At 39.1% G+C, this 26,934-nt stretch overlaps 1 protein-coding gene across 4 annotated transcripts; it reads left to right on the top strand.

Moving 5' to 3' along the window:
- The first annotated feature begins 8,665 nt into the window (after nucleotides 1-8,665).
- Nucleotides 8,666-22,944, top strand: mfsd2aa (MFSD2 lysolipid transporter A, lysophospholipid a). 4 transcript variants are annotated; one of them, XR_014533279.1, is made up of 15 exons: nucleotides 8,666-8,920; nucleotides 10,553-10,675; nucleotides 10,872-10,996; nucleotides 12,968-13,091; nucleotides 13,263-13,341; nucleotides 13,894-14,063; nucleotides 14,259-14,346; nucleotides 14,904-15,025; nucleotides 18,415-18,498; nucleotides 19,166-19,249; nucleotides 19,332-19,444; nucleotides 19,831-19,974; nucleotides 20,319-20,498; nucleotides 20,643-20,989; nucleotides 21,043-22,944. XR_014533279.1 is itself a non-coding variant. In XM_083540014.1 (14 exons), the coding sequence occupies exons 1-14, from the start codon at nucleotides 8,831-8,833 to the stop codon at nucleotides 20,689-20,691; spliced, it is 1,575 nt and encodes a 524-aa protein (XP_083396140.1). In that variant the 5' UTR covers nucleotides 8,666-8,830; the 3' UTR covers nucleotides 20,692-22,944. The 4 variants fall into 4 exon arrangements, 3 of the variants coding, with proteins under 3 accessions (XP_083396140.1, XP_083396141.1, XP_083396142.1); XM_083540014.1 differs by having other exon boundaries at nucleotides 20,643-22,944; XM_083540015.1 differs by having other exon boundaries at nucleotides 10,556-10,675; nucleotides 20,643-22,944.
- Nucleotides 22,945-26,934: the final 3,990 nt, after the last annotated feature.

Raw genomic sequence — 26,934 nt, forward strand, 5'->3', positions numbered from 1 at the left:
TATGTGACCAAAATCTGATACGCACACACACACACACACACACACACACACACACACACACACACACACACACACACACACACACACACACACATCATCTTCTTTGTTATGTGTGATTGGTAAAAGACTCTGAGATGCTGTTCAAAGCCTATTGTCTTTTAAAGCACTAATTTGACATGCGCATGTATAACCAAAGACCCCCCCCTCTCTCTCTATCACTCTATTTCTTTCTCTCTCTCTCTCTCTCTCTCTCTCTCTCTCTCTCTCTCTCACACACACACACACAAACACTGTATTTTTTTATATGCATTACACTTATCAAATCGCAGGCTTTATCATCACACAGAGAACAACACACTCTTGTTATCCGTATCTTTGTAACTGAAGATTTTTTCTCATTGATCTTATTGATTACTGCACCAGGACTCTTTCACTGTGCTTCCTGCTGGTCTTTTTATAAGCACATTTACCTTCCTTCTGTTGTGTCTTTGGTGCATTGGCAGAGTTTTTAGTTTCAGTGCACTTTGTGTGTTTGAAACATTATCCCACTGCTGACATGAGGTTTTAACAGACCATTGCACTTGTCATAACACATTTGCCCACATGGGTCATCCGACCATGCAAGATTGTTCCTAACCTATGGAAAGCATGGAAAACATTGTTTATTTACCCAATTGATATCTTAAGGTCAGAGGTAAAAATATATATATATAATCCTACATTATGACTGCTGTATGGACAAGTAAAATTCCTGGATGTTGGATGCTGATGAATCTGAAGCTGATGTATGTATTTGATTTGATGATTTGATGTCATGAGGACATCCCCCTGAGCTTCAAAACAGTATTATGTATTTTCTTTTTGTCAGAAACGTATGGTTTTTAATCAAATTTACATTTACATTTACATTTGCGTCAATTAGCAGACACCCTTATCCTGAGCGACATACAAAAGTGCTTTGAATGTCTAGCAATGAATAAATCTACACTGGTACGCAAGATTACAAATTGCATGATTGAAATGCTCCTCTCTTAATTAAATCTGTGTTCCCTGCATTTTACAACTTTACAGCACATTTCAGATCTGCCCGCATATGATTTTAAATAAATTTACATTGATTAAACTGATTTTGTCGATGATACTGCTCGATGTAATTGTCAGGGGTAATTGTGAGTGATGTAAGGGGGTAAGTAGCCAGCTAGTCTCTAATGTAAGAGGTGTGTTAGTTGAACACATGTTACTCGCTAGCTGTTATGTTATTCGTAGCTATTACAAACATTTTAAATATAATAAATGCTAAAGCTTTGAATGTTATAAGAAATATTTCGGGGGAATGTGGCTAGTGTGAAGGTATAAAAGGGCAAATTTTATACCCATAATACTAAAACTCAAAGATGGGTGACATTTGCGATTCAGATTAATTGATGTTTAACTAAACTATGTTTAATAAACGATGTTTAACTAAAAATCTGATAAACTGATGTTTTGAAATAATTAATGAGCGACGTAATTAAAGCTGTATTAAATATAATGAGAAAAGTTGATTTTAAGCTCACATACACTGGGGGGGGGGGAAAAAGCGTAGTTGCATTGGCCGGGAATCGAACCCGGGCCTCCCGCGTGGCAGGCGAGAATTCTACCACTGAACCACCAATGCTTACGAGTAGGTTGTACAATTGTATACCTATAGTTAATTTTATTTCACTATTTAAACTTTGTGAACAGAAAATTGTTAACTTTGATTTGTTACTAAATCGCTTGTTTGTTTGAATCGCTTGCTTGTTTAAAGTCCTGTTTAACGTTATAGCACAACGTGAAGGTACTGTATCGGTTTTTTTTTTTTTTACCGAAATGCTGCCTCTTGTGACCATCGCGCGCTCCTACACCCAAAATCATGGTTTTCAACCCAAGGAAATCCGCGGCGGTACTGCGGTACTTAAATCTTTAAAAAATCATATAGATAACGATGCATGTTCAACAACAGCAGTAATAGTTCTAATTATCTTAACATAATATAACTAGCATAAAATAAAAGCATTATTTATGTAGTACACTATATGGACAAAGGTATTGAGACCCCTGACCTTTCCAGCCATATGTGTTTTTTATCCTAACTGTTACCACAAAGCTGGAGGCACACATTTGTATAGGTCGTCTTTGGATGCTTTGGATAATACTATTTTGTGTCTACTTGAACTTGAAAACCCAAACCTCTTCCAGCATGGTTAAGCTTAATAAAGATCTGGCTTGGAGAGGAAGATCCTAAATGGCCTGCCATAAGAGTTCTGACTTCAATCGTACTAAACACCTTTGGGCCAAATGTGAACACTGACAGCACCCCAGGCCTCTTCACTTCACCTACATTCAATCCAATCCAATTGAATTCAATTGAATTCAATTCAATTCAATTTTTATTTGTATACCGCTTTTAACAATGAACATTAGTACCGAACTTTACTAACACCCTTACTAACATACATGTCCATATGCACACTACATAATCTAGTGGAACATCTTCCCAGGAGAGTGGAGGGAGTTATAAGAGTAAATTGGGACTAAATGTGGAATGTAATGTACCAAACTTAAGACTAGTTGTCTGCAAATGTTTTGCAATATAGGGTATTTTAAAATAGTCTCTTTAAAACGTCTGCCAACACGGTCTCTGTGGAACGTGTTTGCTTGTTTAAAGTTAACTGCTTATTTTATTTGATTCAAATAAATTGAAGTTTTTGTAATGTTTTGTTTCAGTTACTGTTCTGTTCAGTCATTGCTTGCTTTTAATTCAACAAAAGTGTCTAAATGTCTTTTGAAAAAGACCATGACTAGGACTATAATTCGATGTATAATGTGTGTGTTTGTGTGTGTTTGTATGTGTCAGTCCAGTCTCTTGATGTTGAGGAGTCTGATAGTTTGTGGAAAGAATCTGGATCTGAGCCCTAAATGCTACTGTACCTTTTTTCAGATGGCAGGAGCTTGAAGAGTGTGTGTGAGGGGTGTGTGTGTGTGTGTGTGTGTGTGTGTGTTTGTGGTCAGCTACAATGCTGGTGGGTTTACGAAATGCCATGTCAGAATCAGAATCAGAATCAGGTGTATTGGCCAAGAGTGTTGACACACACAAGAAATTTGGTTCCAGCTGTTTGTGACTCTCAAAAGTACAGACATAAATAAAACCTATACATGACAAAACAGACAAGACAAGGTCTAAATGTCCATGATGGAAGGAAGAGAGACCCAGATGATCTTCTAAGCTGTCCTCACTATTTGCTGTAGGGTCTTGCAATCTGTGACTGTGAAATTCCAACAACAGACGGTTATGCAGCTGCTCACAATGTTTTCAATGGTCAATCTGTAGAACATTGTGAGGATTTTTGGTAGGAGCTTCCTTCCTCAGCTTTCTCAGAAAGTAGAAAGTAGAGTCAGGAAGTAGAGATGCTGCTGCATTTTCCTGGTTAAAGAATCGGAGTTACAGACCAGGTTCTCTCCACGATCTCCACGAAGGAGCCTTCGATGTTCAGTGTGGAGTGATCACTACGTGTCCTCTTGCAGTCAACAATCATCTCTTATGTTTTATCCACATCCAGACACGCGTTGTTAGCTTTACACGTCTGTTAGCCTCTGAACTTCATCTCTGTATGCTGCCTAGCCATTCTTGCTGATAAGACTCACCATGGTCATGTCATCGGCTCGTGCCATCATGAGATTGGATGTGATTGGGCTGTTATACAGCCGTGAGCCAGCAGTGGGAACAGCAGCAGACTGAGTACACAGCCCTGGGGGTCCCCAGTGCTCAGTGTGATGGTGTTAGAGGGGCTGTTTGAAATCCAGACTGTCTGAGTTATCACAGTCAAAAAGTCCAGAAGCCTTGTATAGAAGGTGGTACAGAGGTTAAATGTTAGAGATGTGCAGTTTGGGAATTTCAAATCGATTCGTGTAGTAATATGTCTGATAGATTTATTACAATTAGCAATTACAATTAACTAAGTTTAGTAGCAGATAGAGCAAATAAATATCAAAAACCTTAAACATTTGCTCCTCGTTAGTATAGTGGTAAGTATCCCCGCCTGTCACGCGGGAGACCGGGGTTCGATTCCCCGACGGGGAGATTGGGTTTTTACTTTATTGTTATATAAAATAATGTCTGCTGTTAATGTTCTGTAAGTGTGTAACAAAAGATTTGTTCTTAAAATGTCATACTAGTTTATTTTATTCCATCTGTGTAAACTATGGTGTGAAATTTAATTGTCATTACAATAGAAACTATTTAAGATAACATATACCTTTATTCGCCTTACAGTGGGGGAATTTCTGTGTGTTACAGCAGCAAAGAAAATAAATGTGCAAATATATAAAAAGTGGAGACATGACAAGTACATACATCACAGTGTATAAATACAAAATCAAAAGAACTTAAAAAAGAGCCAATAAAGCTTTCAAACATAATGCAGACAGGTAATAGTGCACAGTTTAAATTAATAGAGTTAAAAATTAAAAGTTATTGCACCAAAATATGTTATTTTATTATTGCACAGTTAAAAACACAATAACAGTGTGTATTAAGGTGACTAGTTCACTATGAGCAGCGAGTCGAAGATTAGGTTTGATGAGGTTGTGTGTATGAAAATGAAATATTTAGAAAAAAACATGCAGTTACAAACTCACGAGAAAAATCACTGATAATTACCCGGCGTATAAAGTGAATCCGACATTTTTGTATTAATAACATTTTTCATTAATAACCAGTCATTGCTTATGTAGAACAGCAGGGGGCGATATTGGCTAGATTTTTAACCTATAACGTTTAAAAGAAAAAAAAATAATTATGATGTTAAGGATTTAATAGGACTTTGTTGGGGTTTTAAAATCAGTTTAACCAGAGAGGCAAATTGCGCACACGCCCAGAGCATCCAAACCCCTTTGAGTACAGAAGCAACACATGATACATGTGGCAGGACATCCAAGCTGTTTGACCAGCATTTATTCTACTGTAGAGGATATAAGTACCAAGGACAGTTTATGAACAGGTGTGTGTGTGTGTGTGTGTGTGTGTGTGTGTGTGTTTGGCTGAGTGAGTTTGTTTTCCAGGTTCAGTCTGAAAGAGAAAGTAAAAGCACCTAAATAATAAATAATTTAAGGTCAGCTACGAGAGGGACTTATTAGGGATAAACTTTGGAAACAAACTTCTCGCCACAGTCCTATAAACTTTCCCTTTCACTCTTGCAGATACCCTACTATCACAAATCACTCCTGTCACTCTTCTCCACCCACTCCGCCCTGCCTGCACTCTTTTCTTCACTTCTCTAACACACTCTACATTACTTTGCACTGTTGACCCCAGGTACTTAAACTCATCACACCTTCTCCACCTCTTCTACCTGCAACCGCACCACTCCACTGCCCTCCCTCTCATTTACGCACATGTACTCTGTCTTACTCCTACTGACTTTCACTCCCCTTCTATCCAGCATGTACCTCCAGCTCTCCAGTCTCTTCTCAACCTGCTCCCTACTCTCACCACTAATCACAATATCATCCACAAACATCATAGTCCATGACGACTCCTGTCTGACCTCATCATCAACCTGTCATACACTTTTTCTAAATCTACAAACAAACAATGCAACTCCTTATGACTTTCTCTATTAGATTAGATTAGATTAGATTTAACTTTGTCATTGTGAAAGGTACATATACAGAGCCAATGAAATGCAGTTAGAATCTAACCAGAAGTGCATATGTGGTCTATTTACAATAAATAAAAGTAAGATTAATAGGGTATGAGGTCCATATATACAGGGATGAGGGTGATTAATGTTCAAAAGGTGCAGTAGATAATAAATAATATATGAGATATATATATATATATATATATATATATATATATATATATATATATATATATATATATATATATATATATATACATACACAGTAATATACGATTATGCATAGACATGTCAAAAGATAATATACTCAATGGCATGATATAGTTATGTACAAGTATCAATGTATGTATGATACAGTATATACAGTATAAATATGGGTGGAATGTACAGTAGTGCAAATTTGAGTTATGGATGGTGTAAAAAGAAATGTGTAGTGTTTAAGTGGTGCAAAGTACACAGAGTGTGACTGTAGTGATTGTAGTGACACAGAAAGTGATTGTAAATGTTCTTCAAAGTGGGAAGCTGAGTGCCGATGATTCGTGAGGGTGAAACTGGAGGAGGTGACAGAGTTTAGTCAGACAGACTGTGGTCTGTTTGTAGGAAGTTCAGGGACCAGTTGCAGAAATGTGTGCTGATGTCAAGCTGTTTAAGCTATAAGATTTGCTTGAAAGGGCTAACGGTGTTAAAAACTGAGCTGAAATCAGCAAACATCCTGGCAAGTGTCAGGGTTGTCCAGGTGAGTCAGGGCAGAATGAAGTACCGTGGAAATCGCATCCTTGGTTAAACTATTCAGGCGTTAGACAAATTGGTATAGGTTCATAGTTGTTGGCAGACAGGCTTTAAGGTGGGTGAGGACCAGTCTTTCAAAGCATTTTGCGATGACAGGGGTAAGTGCGACGAGATAAAAGTCACCCAGTTCTTAAAGCAGGTGGTGACAGTTGCCTCCACTGCCGTCTCTCCTAAATATCTCCATGTACTTGATTGTCATCTGGGCCAAATCCACAATGAGTGAAGCAGAACTGGTTGGTGGTGCCCCACTGGGTGGTTTAAGATCGGTGATGGCCTAAGTCCCCTCCCACACACGTTAGGGTAGGCAGAGTTAAGGTGAGCAGGAACAATGAGAGATTATCTCATATACTTCTCCATCAACAATCTCAAAGCAAATATTGCATCTGTAGTGCTCTTCCTCATCATGAAACCATACTGTTGCTTACAGATGGTCACCTCTTTTCTATAACTTTATGGTGTAGCTGATCAACTCTGTTCCCTTGTAGTTACTGCAGGTCTGCACATCTCCCTTATTTTTAAAAATTGGTACCAGCACACTCCTTCTCCATTCCTCAGGCATCCTTTCACCTTTCAAAATTCTGTTAAAAAATCTTGTTAAAAACTCCACTGCCATCTCTACTAAAGATCTCCATGTACTTGAACGTCATCTGGGCCAAACCAACTTTTCACTCATTATTCTCATAATAGCTGCTCTTACTTTTTCCTTACTAATCCTACCCACTTCCTGCTTCACCATCTCCACATCATCCAACCTTTCTCTCATTTTCTTCATTCATCAGCTGCTCAGAATACTTCCTAAATCTTCTCAACACACTCTCCTCACTAGTCAACACATTTCCATCTCCATCCTTTATTTCTCTAACTTGCAGCACATCCTTCCCAGCTCGGTCCCTCTGCCTGGCCAATCGATACAAATCCTTTTCTCCTTCTTTAGTGTCCAACTTCATACAACTCCTCATTTGCTTTATTCTTTCCTTTAGTAATATCCCTCTTCACCTGCTGCCACATCTTCTTGTACTCCTGCTTACTTGTCTCATCCCTCTATCGATCACAATTTGGTTTTGCCAACATCTTTCTTTAACATTTAAAGTACCAACCCGAACCTCCACTCTCTTCCATGTCTTCTTTCCCTGCTGTCTCTGTAGACATCTTCCTCCTCTCCTTCTCCTCCTTTGGTCAACAGTAGTCACTAAGAGTGCACTGGCTTGTGCAACCCTAATGGCTGGGTTCTACCAAATCAGCTTTAGACAGATTAATGGGTTAATAATTGGAATGTATAAGTTTAGTGGCAATAAGTTTGTTCCTTATGAATTTATCCCTAATGAGTCCCAGTTGCAACTGTGGCAAGAAAAACTCCTTGAGATGGTCTGAGGAAGCAATCTTGAGAGAAACCAGACTGAAGGAAAACCCATCCTCATCATCTGTTCAGTGATATGTGCCCAAGTGCAGATCTGTGCATGCAAGCTGTGGTCCTGAGCAGTGTATTACACTGTTTATATTAATTACAGTCCAAATCCATCCTCAAAGTACTTGAATTGCTCAGTAGCTTCATGGACCTTTAGGCTGTTGATGTGGAACCATCCCCAGCTGCACAGTCTCCTTATAGTTATATAAAATTTAAAGACACTGTACAGTGTAATCAGGGTGTAAGTAGGGACTCCAGCAAGATTAGCTATGGCAGCATAACTAAAACTCCAGATCCCTCCAGACCTGCTCCTTTACCTATTAGAAAAACATAATGGCTTGACTACATAAATGTGTTTTTAGCCTAGACTTGAACACTGGGACTGTGCTCTGAGTCTAGAACACGTATCGAAAGGCTATTCCATATAGTGTGATACCAGGAGCAGCTGCTGAACGTGTGTGTGTGTGTGTGTGTGTGTGTGTGTGTGTGTGTGTGTGTGTGTGTGTGTGTTTCATGAGAGCGAAAACAGCTGCATACGGTATCAAATTCAATAGGCAATTTGTTGTATATTATTTAAACAAAATAAAAAAGTTTGACACCTGTTTTGAAAAAAGTCAAATAGTTAAGGCTGATGGTATCCTAAGTTTCAATAGAGACTTCAAAGCAATTTAGTATATCTCTCTGGATAATAGCGTCTGCTATATTCCGTAAATGTAATGAAAATAGAGATGAAGCAGTTTATAAAGATTACTGAGTGGGCGTGTCCCACTCAGCTATTTAAACAGAAGTAGGCGTGGCCTGATCAGGCGAATCAAACGTTAGGCTGATAAAGATCCGCTCTGTGCGCGCGTTTTGCCTCTAAACCGAAGACACTCAGCATAACTCAACTACCAGATCCAATCACCCAATCTTTAATTTAGCCTTTAAGAATTAAAACATTCAGATTAACAATTTAAGACTTGTCCTGCACATTATGGCGCGAGGAGAAGGCGCGGAACAGTTTCCTGTCTCTTTACTTCCTCCGGTTAAACACATTGGATATGATGATGTTAGAAAGAGAAAGGTAGGAGTGATGCGCTCTAATGCCTACTGTAATGCGCTGATCCTGAGCCTGTGTGTGTGTGTGTGTGTGTGTGTTTATTTATATCCGTGTATACACTATCTGCACTGTAGAACACGGCAACATGATGCAGGCGCGCGAGACACGTGCGCTTTATTTTAATCATGTATCATTATTGTTATTATTTTTTTCAATTGGACATTCGTGTAATTACATCTGTCAGTACGGTGTGTGTGTGTGTGTGTGTGTGTGTGTGTGTGTGTGTAAATATTTTACCTGTAAAACGTACTTAAATGTAAGGAAATGCTGAATGTTTAAGGCGCACGTGCTGTGCGGGTGAGAGCGAGAGAGAGAGAGAAACCGCATACAGCGACAGACAGATGACGTGTATCACTTTGTTTGACAGCAAAAAAGAGATTTAATGACGTGAAAACTTCAGTATTAAGAAGGCAATGAATGGAAATATGTTACATCGCGCTTTAGATTTTTTATGAGACAGGAAGCGACGTGATATCTCACAGGTGCTTCATCTTCATTCAGAAAGAAGATCTACACACTGAAAGTGCAAACGCATCACTAAACACAGCTAGTAAGGTGGCTGACACACACACACACACACACACACACACACACACACACACACACACACACACACACACACACACACCCACACACACACTCTCTGTTATTACACTGGGTGTTATTTATATTGTCATCTCTGTGGTCACCAGAAGATCAGGTTTGCAAGGGGTTAGAAGTCATAGAAAAGTCATACAGAGATCCTGGAGGGTTGGACGCTCAGTCAAATATGGTATAGTCAGAGCTCAGGTGTATGAGAGAACGTTTGTAACCCCAGTAGTCACCTGAAAGCCAGAAGAGCAGAATACAACTACAGGAGAGGAAGAGTTCCTGTTGCAATCCCAGCTTTTATTATTTTCCTCCACTCAAATAACAAAATTTCCAGAGAAAACACATCATGCTTCTTCTGTCTTTATATATTCAGGTATAATGTGTGGGATGGCAAAGAGCTTACAGTCTTTTGTCGTTTATGTTGTCTGTTACTTTATAGCAGCTATTAACAGTTGTTCTGTACACTTACTTTCAAACCCCAAACACTATCTGATGAGTTTTCCCACCATCTTCAGTCATGTGCCTTGTTTGGTCCATGCAGTTAATTAGGGTAAATATATATTAATTTTTCAGTATTGTCCATAAAGGCAGTTTGTTGCTAAATGCAAGCTTGATTTATTTTAGCAAGTTCAAAGTAACCAAAATTATTGAAAATAAGTTCTGAAGCCACATTTCTGCTGGTGATCATTGTGGGACAGAGAAGTTTCTCTACAAAGTGTATTAAATAATTATCATGTGTACATATAACTGATCATAGCTGAGTGAAACCGTTTGCTTGACATCACCATCGTTTTTGTGTAGCTGAGTAAATATTCAGAAGTCTTAATGTCCTCACACACACAGGTTTCTCTTGACTCTGTGGGATGTAAGAAATTTAGAAATATTTGTATATCACATTCCCGTTTTAATAAAAACACCCGCAGACCTCCTGCTGTTTACTTTAAGATTTTTATTGAAAGGTCACAGGTTTCTCATCCTTCTTATGTTTCTTTTTCTCTCACTCAGAAGGAGAAGAAAGGTGTGTCTGTGTGCAGTAAGGTCTGCTTTGCTATTGGTGGAGCTCCATATCAGATCACAGGAAGTGCTCTGGGCTTTTTCCTGCAGATTTACCTGTTGGATGTGGCACAAGTAAGAACACACCTTTTTTTTATTAGTCCCACTATTCATTAAACCAATCACAATGCACAGGGTAAATATGGCTTCAAATAAAAAAAAAAAAAATTCAGTCACGTTTCTCCAAAATTGCTCAATTAAAGTTCCATGTGGAGTAGAACACTTCCATCTGCAATGTTTCTCTTTTTGTCTGTCTGTTTCTTATTTTCAGTTAGAGCCTTTCTACGCATCCATTATCCTGTTTGCAGGACGAGGGTGGGATGCCATTACAGACCCCACTGTGGGTTTCCTTGTTAGCCGGAGTCCATGGACACGACATGGACGGATGATGCCATGGTACACACACACACACACACACACACACACACACACACACACACACACACACACACACACACACACACACACACACACACACACAGAGACACAGGTAAACACACACACACACACAGAGACACAGGTAAACACAGAAGATGCTGCAGAATGGAAAAAATTGAGGAACGGGGAGAAAACAGCGAGGGGTTAGAAGATGATTCAGGCCAGAAAATGCCAGAAAGTTTAGGATCATTTCAAACTAAAACATAAAGAAAACACTGTACAGTGCGTTTACTGTTTTTAAAAAAATATGAAATAGATTTTTATATTTTTATTTACATACAGTGTGTTCATAAAGTCCCTCCGCAGTGGATGTGTAAAGTAGGTAGTGGAGGACGTTTTTAAAGCTGGCGATAAATACACAGATTTAGTTTGTGGAAAATTTTAAGCAGCTTTTCCGGAGACACCAGATGAAAACCAGATGATTATTCTCACTTATGGATTCATTTATTAAATCTTATATCTTAAATCTCATAAAATTTAATAAATGAATCCACATGTGAGAATAATTGAGTTTCATTAAACGAATAGTTTCCCATAACCTATTCTACACACCGCCACTGTTCAGGGACTTTTTAAATGCATTGTATTCAATACATTTTTAGCAGTAAAAATGTAATTCTATTCTAATTCACTTTGTTCATTTTAAGAAACCTGTCTCAATTTCTCTCTCTTATTTAGCATTGCTTTTTATTAATAAAAAAAAGTACTTCTCATCCAATTAATGGATTAATTGATGGAATAATCGTTAGAATACTTGATTACTAAAATAATCGATAGCTGCATCCCTACTTTTCTCCCTCTCTCTCTCTCTCTCTCTTGCTCTCTCTCTCTCTCTCTCTCTCTCTCTCTCTCTCTCTCTCTCTCTCTCTCTCTCTCTCTCTCTCTCTCTTTCTCTCTCTCTCTCTCTTTCTCTCTCTCTCTCTCTCTCTCTCTCTTGCTCGCTCTTTCTTTCTCTGTGAGCTGTGTAACACCAAAGTGACAAGAACATAAGAAGGAATAAAAGGTTGAGCTGAAAGAAGATAGAAGACTCTAGATGCTCTTTTTGTGCGTCACAAACGTAGAGTGAAATATATAGAAGTTAAAATTTTCTTTAATTAGCAGAAGTAAAATGTGTCAGTTTATAATAAGTGCCTCTGTGAAATTTTTAGCACTGATTGAGGCGCTCTGTTTTACTGGCTGGTTCAACCACACCACCATTTCCAACCAATCAGACACCTCAGAGTGGTGTGCACGTGTGCATTAGCGTGCATGTGTGTGTTCATGCACACATTCATTTAAAATGATGCTTTGCAAAGGGCTTATACGTTGGAAGATCCACACGGGTTACCAGAGGTCATGTCTGTCTATTTTTCTCTCACTCACACATTCTCTCTCTCTCTCTCTCTCTCTCTCTCTCTCTCTCTCTCTCTCTCTCTCTCTCTCTCTCTCTCTCTCTCTCTCTCTCTCTCTCTCTCTCTCTCACACACACACACACACACACACACACACACACACACACACACACACACACACACACACACACACACACACACACACACACACACACAGCCAGCTATATATGGTACATTATTTCATCAGCTATTTATAACTCCATGAAATGAGTAATTGTGTGTCTGTGTGTATGTGTGTCATGCTGATGTTAAACAGGTTTAGTGTTTAAGAATTAAAAGCCTTCACAGTTTGTTTTCAGAGTCCACTGAACTTGTTCACAATGCAGTGAAGTGAATCACATCCTACGAAACCCACATTTGTGTGCTGTGTATTTGTGTGTGAGGGTGGAGTATTAGGAAATTTCTGATTTGAATCATTTTGAATCATAAGTCTGAATTTATTCTGTCATTGTGATGTGTAAATCGATTTTAGTTCTTTCTCTCTGTGTGTGTGTGTGTGTGTGTGTGTGTGTGTGTGTGTGTGTGTGTGTGTGTGTAGGATTGTGTTGTCCACTCCATTTGCAGTGTTGAGTTATTTCCTCATCTGGGTAGTTCCTCCAGTTGAGAAGGGCAAAGTGGTGTGGTATTTATTCTTCTACTGCTTGTTTCAGTCTTTACAGACGGTCAGTACACATTACACACACACACACACACACACACACACACACACACACACACACACACACACACACACACACCCACCCACACATTGACAGCAAAAAACCCAGTTCACATTCAAAAAACTGCAACTGTACATTAAACACTGAAAATAGTTTGTGTTTGTGTGTTTGCAGTGTTTTCATGTGCCTTACTCTGCTCTGACCATGTTCATCAGCTCAGAGCAGAAAGAGAGAGATTCAGCTACAGCGTACCGTGAGTACACATTGTGTGTGTGTGTGTGTGTGTTGCAGGGGCTACGGCTGCACAGCGGATACAAGCTGTACATGAACAGATTATTTCTGCTGAGGGTATGTTTATGCCGGCAGCCATTTTGCTTGTCTTCTATAAACCTTATTCTCTTCAGTAACTCTGCGAATGAACAAGACTGCTTTCTGATTGGATTCTTTCAGTTCTGAATCCAAGTTTAAGAATGTGTGAATTTTACTGTTTTAACTCAAAATCTGAGAAAGAAGTGAATAAAACCTGGAAAAAAAAGTGTGATGGAAATCAATGTTATCAATTATGTAACCTAATATAATGTTGCTTTTATGAACTTTTAATGACTGTAGAGTGTTGTGATAACAATGTAGGGTTGGGGCTTAGAAAATTACTTAGAAAGTTTGATATACACACAAAAATAAGATATTTGTGTGTGTGTGTGTGTGTGTGTGTGTGTGTGTGTGTGTGTGTGTGTGTGTGTGTGTGTGTGTGTGTGTGTGTGTGTGTCCATCCCTCTCTCTCTCTCTCTCTTTCTCACTCTCTCAGGCATGACTATAGAGGTTCTAGGTTCAGTTCTTGGAACAGCTATTCAGGGTCAGATAGTGGGTGGGGCCAATGCACCTTGTGTAAACTACACTTCCTTTTTGAATGACAGCCATAATTATACACATCTGAGCTCTGAGGTCAACGTCTCACATGTCACATTAGATGATACGGTAAGAGCAGGCGGAGCTGTAAACCAAAAACTTTGGTAAATTATTACTGTGAACCTCTAAATTATATCACTGTGTCCCCTCTTGCTTTCTTTCCCTCCCTCCCTCCCTCTCTCTCTCTCTCTCTCTCTCTCTCTCTCTCTCTCTCTCTCTCTCGGTCTCCCTGTTTCTCTTACTGTCTTTTGCTCTGCCTAACAGAAACAAGCATACATGATGGCATCTGGTGCGATTAGCATAATCTACATCCTGTGTGCTGCTGTACTGTTTTTTGGGGTGCAAGAAAAAGGTGTGGTTTTAGTCTTTCTCTCCTGGTCATAAGTTTGGTATGTGATTTTTGGGCATTGCATTCCACATTTAGTCCCAATTTGCTCTTATAATTTCTAAATAATACCCACAAGGGTATAACGAAAGGCAGGTATTGATGTAAGTGAGGAAGCCTGGGGTGCAGTCAGTGTTTCACTTCATTCCAAAGGTGTTCAGTAGGGATGAGATCAGAGCTCTATAACAGGCCATTGAACATCATCCTCTCTAAAGCATGTACCAGATCTTCAAGGAGCTCTTTTTGTGCACGTGGGCATTGCAATGCTAGAACAGGTTTTGGGTTTCCAAGTTCAAGTGAATGTAAAATTTTATTATAGTGCACCTAAAGATGTCTTATACAATTGTGTGCCTCGAGCTTTGTGGGGTGTGTGTGTGTGTGTGTGTGTGTGTGTGTGTGTGTGTGTGTGTGTGTGTATATATATATATATATATATATATATATATATATATATTGTCTGTATATTGTATGTATATATATTGTATGTATATATAAATAAAGTGTGTGTGTGTGTGTGTGTGTAGATAGGAAGTGTGTGAAAGCCGAGCGTTGTTTGTCATTTGTGGAGAGTCTGAAGCTGCTGCAGAAACACGGGCCATACCTTAAACTGGTCATGGGTTTCCTCTTCACATCCCTGGCCTTCATGGTGAGTCAGATTAGACTAAATAGCTAACTAGCCTATTACACAGACACACATTAGCCATTTGCTAAAATCATTTAGGTTCATTCTTCTTCCTCATGAATGTGCACACAGCACCCCATACTGACATAAAAACACAGAATTGTTGACATTGTTGCAGATTTATTAAAAAAGAAAAACTGAAATATCACATGGTCCTAAGTATTCAGACCCTTTGCTCAGTATTTAGTAGAAGCCCCCTTTTGATCTAATACAGCCAGGAGTCTTTTTGGGAAAGATGCAACAAGTCTTTCACACCTGGATTTGGGGATCCTCTGCCATTCCTCCTTGCAGGTCCTCTCCAGTTCTGTCAGGTTGGATGGTAAACGTTGGTGGACAGCCATTTTTAGGTCTCTCTAGAGATGCTCAATTGGGTTTAAGTCAGGGCTCTGGCTGGGCCATTCAAGAACAGTCACGGAGTTGTTGTGAAGCCACTCCTTCGTTATTTTACCTGTGTGCTTAGGGTCATTGTCTTGTTGGAAGGTAAACCTTCGGCCCAGTCTGAGGTCCAGAGCACTCTGGAGAAGGTTTTTGTCCAGGATATCCCTGTACTTGGCCGCATTCATCTTTCCCTCGATTGCAACCAGTCGTCCTGTCCCTGCAGCTGAAAAACACCCCCACAGCATGATGCTGCCACCACCATGCTTCACTGTTGGGACTGTATTGGACAGGTGATAAGCAGTGCCTGGTTTTCTCCACACATACCGCTTAGAATTAAGGCCAAAAAGATCTATTTTGGTCTCATCAGACCAGAGAATCTTATTTCTCACCATCTTGGAGTCCTTCAGGTGTTTTTTTAGCAAACTCCATGCGGGCTTTCATGTGTCTTACACTGAGGAGAGGCTTCCGTCGGGCCACTTTGCCATAAAGTCCCGACTGGTGGAGGGCTGCAGTGATGGTTGACTTTCTACAACTTTCTCCCATCTCCTGACTGCATCTCTGGAGCTCAGCCACAGTGATCTTTGGGCTGTTCTTTACCTCTCTCACCAAGGCTCTTCTCCCTCGATAGCTCAGTTTGGCCGGACGGCCAGCTCTAGGAAGGGTTCTGGTCGTCCCAAACGTCTTCCATTTGAGGATTATGGAGGCTACTGTGCTCTTAGGAACCTTAAGTGCAGCAGAAATCTTTTTGTAACCTTGGCCAGATCTGTGCCTTGCCACAATTCTGTCTCTGAGCTCTTCAGGCAGTTTCTTGACCTCATGATTCTCATTTGCTCTGACATGCATTGTGATCTGGAAGGTCTTATATAGACAGGTGTGTGGCTTTCCTAATCAAGTCCAATCAGTATAATCAAACACAGCTGGACTCAAATGAAGGTGTAGAACCATCTCAAGGATGATCAGAAGAAATGGAAAGCACCTGAGTTAAATATGAGTGTCACAGCAAAGGGTCTGAATACTTAGGACCATGTGATATTTCAGTTTTTCTTTTTTAATAAATCTGCAACAATGTAAACAATTCTGTGTTTTTCTGTCAATATGGGGAGCTGTGTGTACATTCATGAGGAAGAAGAATGAACTTAAATGATTTTAGCAAATTGCTGCAATATAACAAAGAGTGAAAAATTTAAGGGTGTCTGAATACTTTCCGTACCCACTGTATTTTGGTAATTCAATACAAAATGTGAAACTCATTATATAAATTCAGACTGATATATTTCAAGTGTTTATTTATTTTTATTTTTTTTGGCTCACATTTAACAAAAACTTGAATACTTCATAAGACCAATAAAAAAAAATGTTAGTGAATTGTTGGCCATCTGGGAAGTATGTTCAGTTACTGTATATGTACTCAGTACTTGGTAGGGGCTACTTTTGCTTTAATTACTGCCTCAATTCAGTGTGGCATGAAGGATCAGTCTGTGGCACTGCTGAGGTGGTATGAAAGCCCAGGATTAGTCCTTCAGCCCACTTGCATTTTCTGGTCTCTTGCTTTTCATTTTCCTCTTGACAATATCCTATAGATTTTCTATAGGGTTTAGTTCTGGTGAGTTTGCTGGCCAGTCAACCACACAACACATTTTGCTGACCTTGGACTTAATAAAACACAGTGGACCAACACCAGCAGATGCCATGACTCCACAAACCAACACTGACTGTGCAAACTTTACACTGGACCTCAAGCAACTTTCATTCTGTTCCTCTCCTATCTTCTTCCATACTCTGGGACCTTGATTTTGAAATAAGATGATAGATTTTCTTTCCTTTCATCTGACAAGACGACTTTGGCTCACTGTGCAACAGTCCAGTCATTTTTGTCCTTTGCCCAGGTAAGACACGTCTGATGTTGTCTCTGGTTCAGGAGTGGTTTGACACAAGGAATGGGTCAGTTGTAGCCCATGGATATGTCTGTGCTTGGTGGCTCTTGAAGCACTGACTCCAGCTGCACTCCACTCTTTAAGAACCTCCCGAAAATTCTTGAATGGGCTTTATTTTACCTTTTTCTACCACATTTTTTCCCCTTCCATTCAACTTTCCATTAATGTGCTTGGATACAGCACTCTGTGAACAGCCATCTTCTTTAGTGATGACCTTTTGTGTCTTATCCTCCATGTGCATGGTGTCAATGATCGTCTTCTAGACAACTGGCAAGTCAGCAGTCTTTCCCCAGGATTGTGTAGCCTGAACCAGCCTGAGACACCATTTAAAGGCTCAGGAAACCTTTGCAGGTGTTTGGATTTAATTAGCTGATTAGAGTGTGACACCCTGAGTCTCCAATATTGAACATTTTTTACAATATTCTCATTTACTGATATACTGAATTGTGGGTTTTCATTAGCTATAAGCCATAATCATCAAAATTAAAAAAGTAAACACTGGAAATATATCAGTCTGTGTGCGATGAATCTATATAATATATACAAGATTCACTTTTTGCATTGAATTACTAAAAGAAATCAACTTTTTAATGATATTGTAATTTATTGAGATGCACCTGTTCTAAAAGAAGAGTTCGAGCTCTAATCAGTGAGCCTGATTGGGATATGGCATGTGATGAAGAGCCCAAATACTGAAATGTTTTCCTTGCTAATCTGTAAATCCTGAAGATTAGCCATTTGTTAGCATGTTTACACGTAGCAAACAGCTGCTGAAGGTTGAGGTGGAAGTTTTCTAATTCATAAATGCTAATATTAAAACTTGGCTTTAATGATTTTTTTTTTTAAATAAATAATAAATTCTAACATTCTAAAAGCTGAATCAAAAATGAGAAATGTATTACCTGAATGCTGAAAGTTTGGATCATGATACTGATCAGACTGAAATTAAAAGTAGAGCTACTCTAAATAATAGGAAACCTGATTATATTTTTCTTCATAAATATATTTATATTTAATTATTTTGTATAATTTTACCTAAAGCTGATGGAGGGAAACTTTGCTCTGTTCCTGACCTATACACTTGGACTGCGCGAAAACTTCCAGAACATTCTCCTCGTCATCATGGTGAGTGTGTCAGACTTTCCAAATCTACTGTGTGAGTGTGGGTGTGTGGAACTTATGAAATAATTTCATCCCTGGCTTGGTGAGTGTGTTCCAGTTTTAATATGGGAGTAAAAGTAGTTGAGGAATAAAGTAAGGAAAGAGAGAGTGGAAAGTGTAGCAAGTTCCTGGCAGAACCTTGGGCTGGAATGTCCATTCGTAGTTCTCCATCCCATAACATTGCTACTCAAAACATGCTGCCAGGATTTTGAGTTGTTTTTGTGGTCAATGAAAACCACTTGTTTTGATATATAAAAGGTCAGAAAAGAGTATTGGGTGTGTGTGTATATGTACTTTTGCTTGGTAACGACAGTAGGAATGTATTGGTAAGGTGGGATATCAGATGTTTTCCCGCTTTAGACAGAAATTCAAGAGAAGGTGAAAGTAGTGCTGAATGCATCCTAGGTGGAGACACACACACACACACACACACACACACACACACACACACACAAATAGTGCACTGTCTCAGGGTAATGTTTCCTGGATACAGAATGTGTGTTGTATAACACTTCAGTTAGTCTAAGAAAATACACTCCATAATACTATCCAAAACAATACACCATCATGGTCAGTCTCTAATGATATTATTTCAGTTTGTAAAAGGCCCAACAATTTTGTGCGTGTTTAGCTCTCTGGAACCCTCACCATCCCTCTGTGGCAGCTCTTCCTTACGCGCTTTGGCAAAAAGACAGCAGTCTACGTCGGCATCTCGGTAAGTGACAGCAACTTGTGTTTGTTTGTGTGCTTGTTGTTGGATGTTGCTAAATTTTAACCCCTGTGTGTTTGTGTTACAGTGGGCAATTCCTTTCATGATCCTGGTAGTGTGTATTAAGAGCAACCTCATCATAACCTACATTGTTGCAGTAGCAGCAGGTGCCAGTGTGGCTGCAGCTTTCCTCTTGCCATGGTTTGTGTGCATACTTTATATGAAAGTACCTTATTCACACAGCAATGTTTTTATTTATTAGAATAAATATTCAGTATTATATTATATTTACAGGCATCTCCTTATTACTTATTTTAATTTTATTCTTAATAATATGTTCATTATAGAAATAATAATGACGTAGCCCTTCCCTTACTTCCCCCAGTTACAGTGTAATCATCAAAGCAATGTTGAAAGTGTTGTTCATGTACATAAACAAAGAATAATGTGTGTGTGTGTGTGTGTGTGTGTGTGTGTGTGTGTGTGTGTGTGTGTGTGTGTGTGTGTGTGTGTGTGTGTGTGTGTGTGTGTGTGTGTGTGTGTGTGTGTGTGTGTGTGTGTGTGTGTGTGTGTATACGTCTGAGTAGGTCGATGCTACCCGATGCAGTGGACGATTATAAAGTGAACAATCCATTCTCTCAGGGTCATGAGGCCATTTTCTACTCCTTCTACGTCGTTTTCAACAAATTCGCCTCTGGCGTTTCACTGGGCATCTCCACTCTCAGCTTACAGTCAGTCCCTCTGTCTCTTTCTATTACTCTCTTTCAGTCTCATGATCTGTCCGTCTCATCTTTTCATTTCATTTTCACTCTGACTCTATTACTGCCTGTTTCACTTTTTATATCAGTTTGTTTTAATTTTCAACCAGTCTGTCTTTCTCTGTTGTGCTCCCTACACCGTTTTTGGGTTACATTTTCTCACTTACACTGTCATTTATTCTGTTGTTCTTTGTCTCACTCATTCTTTCAGTCTCACTTTCCGCTGTATCCTTTGTCTTATTTCTTGTGTCCAAAAACGATATAATGGTCACTGTCTCATTTGTCGTGTGTGTGTGTGTGTGTGTGTGTGTGTGTAGCTTTGCGGGTTACGTGTCGAGGGCGTGTGTTCAGCCAGACTCCGTCAATTTAACCCTGAAACTGCTGGTGTCCGCGGCGCCCGTCTCCCTCATCATCCTCGGCCTGCTCATCTTTAAATCCTACCCCATCAATGAGGAAAGGAGGAGAGACAACCGAGACCGCCTGCAGGCCCTTCTGAAGTGAGACACACACACACACACAGTGTTATTACTCTGTGTGATTAAAATGATTGGTCAAATTTTACACCAGTAGTTAATTTGATTTAATGTTTTTTATTTATTTATTGTATTAATATCTTTATTTTATATTCTTCTCACTTACAGTGAAAGTAGTGAAGAGGATAGTTCCGGATCATCAGGACATTCGGTCTGATCTATACACATATTGAGGACTCGCACATCCTTTGTGTGTGTGTGTGTGTGTGTGTGTGTGTGTGTGTGTGTGTGCGCGCCTTTTTAAGACTTTTTTACCTGGTGTTGTATAAATGAAGGAAGACGACATAAGTCATTTTTGCACTTGGTCAACTTGTTCTACTGCATGGTGGTGTTTAATAGTGATGATAACTCTCCTATTGGAGACCTGTAACTCTGACCTCCATCTCCTTTGCTCTGGTCCTAAGACTTAATGCTTTAGCTTTAACTTCCTGTTACGCCCTGCTTGCAGTGTGCGTGTACCGCGGACGTTACAGGAATTTGTACTCCAGCACAAGACAAGTGCCATCAGCCACGATCTGCTTGGACCAATGCATTCTGGGTAAGTTTGCATGATGTCCACTCAATCCTTTATCTCCAGCTCGAACACAGCCTCGGATTGCAAGTGGAAGTAGAGGAAGGCAAATTAAAACGGAACACAGAACACTGAAGCCTTGGTTGCAATTTCATCTGAATAAATATTTAAATTCTTTATGCGTTAAGTACAACACATGCATTCTCGCCTTAAAAAAGTATATGTTCGAGAGTCCAAGAAAATAGATGATGTTAAACAAACAATAAAAAAAAGAATAGACCAATTACTTGCTGACTTGAATTTCATATTGTGGATAAAACAGGAATTACAGCCACAAAAGAAAAAATTATATTATTGAACCAAATATGTTCCATTAAAAATGTTAAATTCCATTTAGAAATAAAACATTAGCCGTAAACTTTAAGCATGTGTTTGAGAGAACCTGAATGAAGTGTTTAATAACTCATCATTGATAATTGGTTAAGTGGAAAATTGTTATGAAAGATTATTGCTTATTTAATGAGCACTGAAGCAAAACTGCTAGTAACTGTTTAATCGACTCTGGACATCTTTTTGTAATTTTCCCTGTAAATCTTGTAGATCCAATGTAGATGTTAGATCAGCATGGCTCATCACACAGGCATTGTCAATTATTTATTTATTTATTCTGTGTTTTATGAAGTACAATTTTGTTTCTGCAACAATAATACGGTTAAATGTGTACTGTTGATTGATAAACTTGTTGCTGTTGTAACAGAAATGCAAAGAGCTCAAATTCATATTCTTTTCACTTGAGAGGAAAAAGTGTTTAGGACGTAAACACTTCATTGAAACACTCACGAGTAATGTTGTTTGTACAACTTAGTGTTTAAATAGTGTTAAAAACAAACAAATCACTTAAATTATGTTCAACAGCCTGAAACCATGTGTTTTTTCCACAGAACAAATTAGCACTAAATTTCAGTCCAATTTACACTTATTGGAAAATTCAGCTTCTGCAGATATGTTAACAATTAACAGTTTTCTAGATCAGCAGTGCTCAATAGAACTCCAGGTTTTTGCGATTAATTGTGCAGCGTTTAGTTTAAGATATGAGTCAGTTCATTTTTTTTAAGTTTACACATCTGACAAATATTACAGAAACCTGATAGAGTTGGTTGAATCAAATTCAAATTTTAGAATGTGAAGTTTGAATCTTATACTAGCAAGAGAATAACGAAACACAGGGAAAAGTGTAAAGAAAGTAATGAAGGTTTTATAAATAATGACACAAAAACTTATTTAAACCACTATCTTCAGCACCTGATGTTCTCACACACATGCACTTACTGTACCAATGCGTTAATTAGTGTTTCAGTTCCATTTATTTATTAGCAGTGTTGAAATTATTGTACAACAGCTTCAAATAAATTTCAAATGAAGTATAACAATGGATTTTTGATTGCCTATATATTCATTTTGATTGTATTTTTTTTTCACTCAATGCAATTTGTTATACTATTCAATTATGCAAAACTCAAATGTTTATTATTTTGTTTATTATTTTTGTAGCTTTAAATAGCTTTAATGGTACACATTGCATCACGGTTTATTTTAGAAATGTTAAATGAATAATATTCGGTACTTTATTTGTAAATAAAGACTAGACTAACATCAAATATTTAATCAAATTGATAAAGTGCACTGAGAAACAAAAAAAATACAATAATTTACAGCACAAATGTGTGACTACTGGATGTAAAAAAAAAAAAAAACTTCACCTAGTTCCAAAATGTCCTGTTTTTCTGCAACACCCTGTATAATAATATGCAATGTGCTTGTAGTTTGTAGAGTTTAAGGCCATGTTGTCTGTGTGTGTAATGCAGTAAGAGAATAATAAATGTAATGTTGAAATATAAACAGCAGTGTGAGGTCGCTTCAGTTTTGTTGACACAAGAATTCCCCAAACTCTAGAGCAGGGGTCACCAACCAGGTAGCCCGCAAGGACCACATGAGAAGCCCGCGGGTCTTTTCTAAAAAATAGCTGTTTCCTACTTTGTTAAATCATTGTTGATTATTATGAGAAATCAATGTTCAGTGATCTGATCATTTGTCTTCACATAGATGAATATCATTAATTATTAATAATAACATATAATAAAAGGTAAATTGAGCAAATTTGTTTTTTCAGATCATACTGAAAACTGTGTGTATCAAACTGGTAGCCCTTCACATTAATCGGTGCCCAAGAAGTAGCTCTCAGTTTTAAAAAGGTTGGTGACCCCTGGTCTAGAGGATGCTGTATCACATCCCACTTCCTAACAAACTTGTATATGTAAACATCAACATTTAACAGTATTGTGTACATAACACACTACACAAACAATTCACACTACAAGAAAATCTTTATTGAAATCTTTAAACATTTTTACCACTGATTAACCTGTGTTGTGTAATTTTTCTGTAAACAAACTTTACACAAAGCACACAAACTACACACACACACACACACACACACACACACACACACTTTACACTTGCAGCAGACTGAGAAGAATGAGCGGTAGAATAAACTCACTTGTCTTTACCTGTCTGTTTCTATCTTTGTCTGTCTGTCTGTCTCTCTCTCTTTCTCCCTCTCTTTAATTCAGGAAAGAAAAAGGTTGTTTCCACAGTTCAATGGAATGTAATCATGTAGATTGAGCAGATCGGCGGTGTGAATGTGATTGTGCTGGAGAATTAAAATGTATTCATATTTTGTTAGTGTGTATTTTAATAAGATATCCAATAGTTTGATTGTAATTTTTTAAATGTATTGTGGCAGTAATTTTTTTCATGGTTTCGAGCCCCATCTAGTGGCAAATTAAATGTTATGCATGGAGCAATCACTTTCTCTGGCGTTCGAGAAAGCGGTTTGATCATCAGACCGCTTTCTCTGGCGTTCACGGGAAACAGGATGTAGTGATTGCTCCATGCGGGCAGCAGTAGCGATGGCTCTCTTAAATCGACATGTATTTCTTTAACCGCTTTCACCTTGCAACAGTATCAGTATTTTACTTCATACCCAAGACAATTAAACCTGTGGCCAAAAAGAATTCTTGTCTTCAGAGTTGTGTGAGGGAGGGATTATTCATTCATTCATTCATTTTCTCCCGCTTATCCGTAATTCGGGTCGTGAAGGCAGCAGTCTAAGCAGGCCCCCGCCTTCGACTGCTGCCCAATCCTCACAGCACCGTCCCCTACGGTCCCTCCTGCAGGTGGTGAGCCCACGGGAAGGCGGCCCCACGTCACTCCGACGTCACGGACCTTGATATTTCCCTCGTAAGGGAGGGAGGGATTATCTGACTGTCAAAACAAACACCAAAATCTTTGTTGAGGACAGTACAGCGATATCAATGTGCAGTTTCTCACAGAACCTTTTTCTCATTCTGGACTCAAATTTCCCTGCATCCATCTTCATTTCTTCTTCTTCACCTGACATCAAACTAAAACTACATTATTATATCTTATAAGTAAATTCTTGTTCATTCGTGCACCACCACACATTTACCTACCCCACATTCATACTCAGTGCAAAAGGTCTGTGGTCTTTGCACACATTCTCCAAAGACAAACACTTTTTTCCCCTAAAAGTAAATTCATCAAACTCATATCAGTGGTTTTATTTTCCACCTGAAAAAGATTATTAAAAAGTTGTTCATTTTTATAGCGCTTTTCACAACAAACATTGTCTCAAGAATACAGAATTTAAGAGTTAAGGTGAACAATGTGTATTATCCCTTATGAGCAGCCATGGTGACTGTAGCAAGGAAAAACTCTTAGATGTTATGAGGAAGAAACCCTGAGAGGAACCAGACTCAAAAGGGGAACCCATTGTCATTTGGGTGATTTCAAGAGTGTGATTATAAATCTTTAAACAATACAGAACATATAAAATATAAAATTTTATTGTGGTGACCAGTCCAAGAAGGAACAGTGAAGTGATTTTCAGTTTGTGTCCATCATGTCCGCTGTTTTCTGAAAATAAATAAACAAAAGATTATAGAAATGTTTAATCGTTAAAATTACTAATAGAATTTGATCTATTGCAGAATATCTTTCTTTTTTTCCTTTTGCAATTTTTTGGGGTCCCCTGTGATCTTAAGGATTCCTGAGGTAGACCTTAAAGAATTCTACATGAATCTATGGTCATTCAAATCAATCTCCTGGCTTTTACCACTTAAACCCAAACCCATCTAAGGAGAGGTTGATGTTCCTCCTGATCTCCTGGCCCAGATCTGGGTTCTTCATGATGAATATGATGGAGGAGTTGGCACTAAAGGTCAGGTTAAGTTTACTGTTTACGCTGTACAGGTGTGTGTACTGGTCCTGCCTTAGTTTCGTGTATGTGCTGTTGGTGACATCGCTGGTAATTCCCATCAGCCATTGCAGCGCAGGGGAGGGGTACCCACCCTCTGACGTCACCAGCACCTCCACATGGCCATCGTTCAGCATAAAAATGTGCACTTGGGGCTCCGGGTAAAACGCTGAGAGAGGGGCAGATAAGAAGAGCACTGACTGGCCTGTTACCATGGTAACTAGTAATGCTTCATCAAAAGTTTGCATTGTTACCTGCTACTTTGAGGCTGAAGCTCTTCCTCTGGTTGCCCAGCTGAGTGCTGATGGAGCAGGTGTACTCCCCCGCATCCTTTAGAGTGGTACGGTCCAGCTTGAGCGATCCCCTTCTGCAGCTCCTGGTGGAACAGGCTGGTGCGGTTGGCGTATCTCGGGCTCTGGTACTGCGGCCGGTCTCGGTCGTAGAAGAAACTATGAACCACCTCTAGCTGACGCTGCCATGAGATCACACTGCTGCCTGCATCCCACGAGCTGCCCAGTGGGAACGGGCAGGGCAGAACCACTGACTCGCCGTACACACCCATCTGTACACCAGTGGGTACAGAGATCTCAAAGTCAGCTACAGAGACAAACACAGAGGGAGATACAATAAAGACCATTGTTTTTAAGATAAAGTTAGACAACTGAAATTGGTTTTCCATCTAAACTGCCCCAGAGACTAAAAAAGTACATTTCACAAGATGTTCAGCAGATAAAAACATCAAAACTCATTAACCATCATTATCAATCATTATTAACTCCCACCAACCGGTGCAGCCCACAAATAAGGCTGACACAAACTCCAATGTCTAGAACACAAACAAAGATACACACTCATCTAATTTTCCTTGAAATCGTAAATATAGATTTCTTATGTGGCCGTTTAGGATTAGTAATTCTGTACAGGTATTTTCTATCACACACATGCCCACACCCAATAACCACTTATTTTTCTTGTTTATTAAATTTTTTAATGTTTTAATCTGAGCAAATAGGGAGTATGAGATTACATGTAGGTGTTTATACCAGTGGCGGGCCGTGCATTTGGTACCTGGGCCTTCAGTAGGGACTTACCCGACTTAATCCACCTCTTAATACCACCACTATCACGTCGCAATTATTGAAACCATCAATACTATACAAAAACGCAATATAACAACGCATGGCATTACACAGAGAGAGAGGGATTTCACAGTTGGAGGGCGAATACCATTTTACTAAAGCAAGAAACCTTAGTTAAGACAACTCCAAACCTCTACACTACCACTGTGCTCCTACATCATCTGGAGCAGGTATTTGTCTAATAACATGACACAAATATAAGAATTTAAATTAAATACAACCTACTCACCGGAGATGCAGACTCATAATTTGCACCGCTCCTCAGAGGCTGTAAGCGAGTGGTACTGCTCGTATTCACTGGTCTGAAAGTGGAGAACAAAACCCTTTTCCAGGCTGAGACAAGCTAGCTAGCTTCAGGGTTGGCTGACATCTCCTAACAATGTCTAGCTTTTTGTGAAAATGAATTTTTAAGTA

This window comes from Silurus aristotelis (assembly GCF_946808225.1).
Source record: "Silurus aristotelis genome assembly, chromosome: 4".
In the NCBI taxonomy this organism is placed as follows: domain Eukaryota; kingdom Metazoa; phylum Chordata; class Actinopteri; order Siluriformes; family Siluridae; genus Silurus; species Silurus aristotelis.